Source organism: Tremella mesenterica (assembly GCF_000271645.1).
Source record: "Tremella mesenterica DSM 1558 unplaced genomic scaffold TREMEscaffold_1, whole genome shotgun sequence".
In the NCBI taxonomy this organism is placed as follows: Eukaryota; Fungi; Basidiomycota; class Tremellomycetes; order Tremellales; family Tremellaceae; genus Tremella; species Tremella mesenterica.
In genome coordinates, this window is record NW_006711225.1 from 3,639,679 (window position 1) to 3,645,504 (window position 5,826).

The 5,826-nt window shown below is 42.7% G+C and overlaps 4 protein-coding genes across 4 annotated transcripts in view; 2 read left to right on the forward strand and 2 right to left on the reverse strand.

Moving 5' to 3' along the window:
* Positions 1-959: 959 nt before the first annotated feature.
* On the forward strand, positions 960-2,206 carry TREMEDRAFT_59143 (uncharacterized protein; the record flags this gene model as incomplete). The annotated part of the gene is made up of 4 exons (XM_007001466.1): positions 960-1,119; positions 1,310-1,524; positions 1,568-1,766; positions 1,827-2,206. The coding sequence occupies 4 exons, from the start codon at positions 960-962 to the stop codon at positions 2,204-2,206; spliced, it is 954 nt and encodes a 317-aa protein (XP_007001528.1).
* Positions 2,207-2,681: 475 nt separating this feature from the next.
* Positions 2,682-3,596, reverse strand: TREMEDRAFT_18219 (uncharacterized protein; the record flags this gene model as incomplete). The annotated part of the gene is made up of 3 exons (XM_007000369.1): positions 2,682-2,872; positions 2,956-3,262; positions 3,498-3,596. Coding segments are annotated over 3 exons (597 nt in total), but the record flags the coding sequence as incomplete, so codon positions are not given.
* Positions 3,597-3,862: 266 nt separating this feature from the next.
* TREMEDRAFT_59145 (uncharacterized protein) lies at positions 3,863-4,655 on the forward strand (the record flags this gene model as incomplete). The annotated part of the gene is made up of 4 exons (XM_007001467.1): positions 3,863-3,899; positions 3,939-3,949; positions 4,250-4,440; positions 4,580-4,655. The coding sequence occupies 4 exons, from the start codon at positions 3,863-3,865 to the stop codon at positions 4,653-4,655; spliced, it is 315 nt and encodes a 104-aa protein (XP_007001529.1).
* A 360-nt stretch (positions 4,656-5,015) lies between these two features.
* Positions 5,016-5,826, reverse strand: part of TREMEDRAFT_70879 (uncharacterized protein) — a 3,017-nt gene continuing 2,206 nt past the window's right edge. Inside the window, exons 5-7 of the mRNA XM_007002000.1 lie at positions 5,574-5,770; positions 5,202-5,323; positions 5,016-5,151 (exon numbers count right to left, since the gene is read on the reverse strand). Coding sequence (XP_007002062.1) covers positions 5,046-5,151; positions 5,202-5,323; positions 5,574-5,770 — 425 coding nt within the window. The 3' untranslated portion in view covers positions 5,016-5,045. The remainder of the gene's footprint in view (positions 5,152-5,201; positions 5,324-5,573; positions 5,771-5,826) is intronic.

The following is a 5,826-nucleotide window of genomic DNA, read 5'->3' on the forward strand; positions in this document are numbered from 1 at the left end:
TGTGAAATATACTCTGTTGGACTGAAATTGTAGAATTGCTTAACTCTGGAAAAACGGCAGTGAGTGAAGCTATGAAACGTACCAGGCAAATGTTGAATCCGACAATAATACAAGACTTGATGAACAGGTCCATGCATGAGGAAAAGCTTGATTCTTTGTTCAATTATTTGAATAAGATGACAGCCCAAGTCCTCAACGTTATTCGATCGGCAAGTATTGTGCTACGACGTGATAGGCATGCGGTGGAGGAGCGTGAAACTGCCAAGTCTCGACTCAAATCCACGGGTGATTGGAGGTGGCCTACACAAAGATGGAGAACGGACATCACAAAGTGCATCAAGCAGCTTGAAGACTGTACAAAGCAAATGGGAGTACAGACTACATCGGAAGACTCGGCAACTGTCTGAAAGATTGAGCTACACCAATCTCAGCAGGATAACAATCTCGAGACAGGTGAACCACAAAGATGATGAGGTGATGATGAATCAAATGAACGATGCTATCATGTTGGAGTTGGCATTGCGGACTTCTGACTTTTGACTCACCTATGAACAGCCCGGCATACGACTTATTACTTGAGAGATGACACTTGTCTCATTAAGCAAAGGAGCCGTTCATGCCCGTCACATGCTTCCATTTACACTCATCCCTTCTTACAGTGGCGATGATATTACGCCCAAATGATTGACGATGATGTCAACACTTCTTCCTTTACTTCGTCTGACATGTAGGGCGGACGATCCTTTCTTTTTTTGGGCAAAGGGCCCACAAACATCTCTGCCGGTCTCTTTTGAAGAGATCTGTCAATCCCCCTCTGTATATAACAACACCGATCTTCTGGTGATACCTCTTTCAACAACCCTGTGCACAATTCGCTTCTGAACAGCAATATCTCAACGGCACAACATTGAACAACACTCTTGCTAATTTGAGACAGTGTAAGTATCTTCCAAGACAAGATGTCATACATAGATCATAAAAATATTGAAGTCACCGACTTTGCCTACCCATCCAGCGTGTACAGGGCAAGGTATGAACAACCCGGTTCTGTCTCTGATGCCGGATCTAGCTCTGATCCAACTTATCGTCTTACTTTCGGCGAAAAAGGCGGAGAGTCTAGTGATAACCAAACACATCAGGTCGTCCCTGCATCAACCCGGACTAAGGAAAAGTAGGTGCGTGATGAAAGTATCATATCCCCGGGGTACCCTCCACCTCTCTCCTTCTGGGTGTCTTCTCATCTTCTGGTTATCCTGCGCTTTGCCTGAAATGATATCAACATGCCCAACATGATAAAGCTAAGAGATAGAAATGTTGTCCCAAGCGGCTCTTTGCACATTGTCCGTATTACAAACAGTTTCCCGCTTGCTAGTTCCCCAAGAGCTTGATCAAGCTCCAAACAGAGGGTCAATGACCAACTTCAATGGGTTTCAAACGAGACGTAATGTTGTGGAATGGAAAAACCTCTTGACAGATTTTAGCAACATCAACAATGGAGAATTGACTGTTTTTTCATCCACAAGCGTTAGCCATATCAGATTTGAAAGATTTCATAGTGAAAACTCAGCCAATTATTCCGTCAGCCCAATATTCGTTGAGAGCATACGAAGTGGATGAAGAACTTTCCACTAACATTCTTAATCATCTTGAGGGAATATTCAAAAAACCTAATAAATGGATATTGGACCCCGATTCACTTGCCCAAGGACGTGAAGAAGAGTTTACATATACATCGATTTGGGATGATCTCGGAGATGATGACAAGGGTGAGAGGAAATCGTTTTCAAATGAAAAAATATATATACTCTAGCTGATTGATGATTTAGATTTGTTGAATTACGGAAAACAGGTGGTGTGTGAAGCTATTAATCTCACTAGGCAATTGTTAGATCCGACAATGATACAAAACTTGATGGAAAGATCTGCGGGTGAAGGAGGAGAAATGAACTCTTTGCTCAATGAAGTGCATGGGATAACGGACCACGTCGGTACGCTCCTTGGATACGTTACCCATTTGGTGGGATTTGAGAGAGGTTTGTTGAAGGAGCATGATACTGCAAAAGAAGAATTGCGTTCGTGGGGTGAATGTAATCGGCCTTCACAAAAATGGAGGGATGGGACCATAAAATATATCGATCAGCTTGAAGCCAATATAGAGAAGCTGAGTGTACAGAGGAGTAACTCGCAATATGGTCTGAATCAGTGAGCTATGTCAATGTCAGCTGGATGACAACTCGAGACAGGTGAACCACAAAGATGATGAAGTGATGATGAATCAAATGAATGATGATATCATGATAATAGATGAGCATGTTTTTAGCATTGAGTGATCATTGTTCACCAATGCCTTCCAAGCGCCACCTTGTTACTCGTCTTTCTGGTCCATTTCTCCTTTTTCTGACTCACGATCCAAGTAGAGGAATATGTCGCTGATAATTAGTTGGATAAGCAGCGTAAACCCTATACTGGTCGGATGTGCGGATTTGATTTCTAAGACGCAATCCCCCAATCCTCAGGAAAGATGTTATTTCCATGTTCACCGTATCGATCGTAAGACCAGTCAATTTCCATGAGGTTTTGAGAAGCAGATGTTTGTTTCAGAGAATGATTGAATCATGTGCATACCTTGATGCAAATAACTATGCAATATTCAACAACTCCATTCTATCCATTTCTAACGCCTCACGAGTCATCACCACATCCCTCGCTCCTCCTCTGTCTTTAGCGTCCATTTCAGCCAACAAAGCAGGGACGGCTTGAGCGTATGTCGGTGGTAAGAGAGATGCTGAAGCTATGTTTCCTAATCGAGGAGGAGAAGAGAGGTTTATAAATTCGCTTTGAACTGGTAATTTGACTTGAGCGAGTTTAAGAGCTGTTCATGAGTTCGACGATTCGTTTTGATACCACGTGAGAAGTCATATGAGAAAATCAAATGAAAGAATAAGAAGAACTCACCTTGCCTCGCTATTTCCTCCCTTATACCCCCACCTCCAATTTCAAAGATAACTCTTCCGACAGGAACCCTACAAGCCCAATATTCAAAAGTACCCTTTCCCTTCCCCATCCTCGTTTCGTTACCCTTGACACAAACTGGAGTATCGGGGAAAACTCTTAAATACACTTCGGCACCTTTGACAGGTTTGATCTTTCTTTTCAAAGCTGCTTGAGCTGCACCTAATTGAGCGGCGGTTATACGTGTCGAAGCTAGGATACGAATACCGAAAGAACCATGTTCTAATGTTGTACCTTTTAGTGAACCTCCCTGTTTGTTAGTCTCTAAACGATACCTGAGACTACTTTTGATTCTCCCTTCAAACATTGACTATCTTCTGCGATTCCTGTTTTGTAACAGATTACTCGCCGAGATAACAAAATGTCCCTAACACCGAATGATCATCATAATCGCAGTTCAATAACTCCAGGGAGTATGATCTAGTATTTCATGGGAAGACGAGGAAATGAGGAAAGAAGGTAATGAGGGGACATACGGTAGGTACACCTGGTAAACCTTTTTGAGCCTTTTTATATTTCGTCTTTTTTGGCGCTAATTGACCTCTGAACCTGACTTGGTTTCCCATTGAGGAAGAAGTTGAGGGTAATGTAGCTCTAGATGATGTTGCTATAGAAGATGGTCGCAGGAAGGTACGTATGGCCGAGAACATTGTATAGAGGGGGGTATTTGTACTTTGAAGATGGTGCATGAAGGTGAGGAGGGAGTGTAGGAAGGTTCGTTAGGGAAGGAATCCCGCCTCATTCGGGATTAATCGGCGTTTCGGACCTTGCTCCCTTCGGACCACTCAAGTCACAGATTACAGACGTTGTGAGTTGAATCGTAGTATTCTCAAGCAGCAAACGAACAAACATGTCTTATGTAATAGCTGGAAAGGCCATAAAGGTGAGTAAGTTTTCTAGCAGGGCGGCGAGATGCTGATGGTCAGAACGAATATCTGTGAGCTTTTCTCTCTCTTCCTTCCCAATCGTCGTCGAATCACCACATATTTGATACAGCCGGATGAACAAGAAGAGTGAAAGAAGGCTGGTCACTGGCAAGATGACTTTCCTGTTGGAAGTTTGCTTCGAAATTACAAAAGGTCCTCATATCATAACTTTGGAGTTTGGGCGGAGTGGAAGAGGTACATCTGGGTCACACAACACAAGTTCCGACCTCTGGCTTCTCATGGGAAGGATGGGACCTCGGGGGTAAAAGTAAAGTATGAAGAGACGAGGCTTTGACGTATACTACACACAGACATTAAAGACGAAGATGGAAAAGATCATCCCAGAATATACAATGACGTTGCTCACTTTAAGCGCTTTGGGAACTATCTTCGCTGCTGTTGGAGCAGCAGTAGTTTCATCAGGTGGTAGTAAAAAATCTTCTTCCACTATCCCTCCTATTGCCGAAACGGTGAAAAGTGAATCTAAAGAAGAAGCTGATTTGTGAGTTTTTTTTCCTTCGTTCATTTTGATTTTTCATTCACCTCCTCCTTTCACTTTTGTTACATTCGTTTCTCACCAGTCGCTCCATAATCTACTTGGTGAGATTTGATCATACGTCTCTCTAATTTACTTTGTTGAGATCTCACAAGATGCTAGAGATTGGATATTGGGTCATGATTGGAATATTGGGTCCTGATTGGAATATCGGGTCATGATTAGAATATTGGGTCATGTCATTCAGAGATATGATGAAGGATGTCCCAGGTTATGGCTGATTTGTAGTATTCAACAATTCGTCGCTGAAGCGGAAAAGGAAGAAAAGAAACATTAGACCATAGGTTGAAATAGCATGATGCACCGCATATCATAATTCTCGTCTTACCCATCTCCCCCGGGGTTTCAGGGTATTTCGACTACATATTGTATTGGCTTTTGAGGAAAGCTTCGAATTGTGTAGGGAAAGAAAGAGCATTGACTTCGAACCGAATCAAGAGTGAGAGTATTGAGGAGAGCAAGAGCACGAGTGATAATGGGGTAACAGTGAGACTAACAATAATCACAACAGCATTGAAGAGAGAGATGTTGCATGTCCTATAAAACAAAGATCACTTCTTATCCGTCGTCCCACCAGTCGCAGCACCACCAGTAAGGAACCCCCAAATACTTCCTTTCATCTCTGCCAATTGACGTTGTTTATCTTCTTCTATCATCCTACTTGTCAGTGACATTCAATCTCACGAACTGAGTAAGGCGGTACTAACCGAGCGAACTCTTCAGCATTATCTTGATAATATTTCTTCTCTAATTGATATTGTTTTTGCGCTTCGGCACGTTTTTGCTCAAGATATGTCAAAGGTTGATCTGAACGTCTTTGACCGGATTGCTGTTGATGAATACAGTACTTTTCCCTCTGACAACAAGTATCTCATCGGAAGTGATTCAGAGCCAAAAGCACCGCTACAAAGTTCTAGGTTAATTCGTCGTGAGATATTTGGGAAAAAAGGTTGACATGTATACTGTGGAATCTGAATGGATAAGATGGGCAATTGTGATGAGGATCAAGAGTAGGGGGTTAGAGGGTGGAGATGATGATGCAGAGAGGGAAGAACTTTTTAAGGAGTATTATCACTTACAGAAGCGACACTTCCAAATAACGAAGTAACCCATCCAGATCCTGCACCAGCTATAGATTTCGGATGTGTCCTTTCCCATTGTTCCAAAGCTAGTCTCTTTGTCTCTGCTTCTTTCTTGGCATACTCTATAGGAATATCTTTTCCTTCGTACGCTTTCAGAACTGGTCGAACATCGGGGGTGTTGTACATTGCGATGGCTGACGATAAGTACACGTCCAATCCTGACGCTTGAATCGTCCTCAATCCAAAAGCG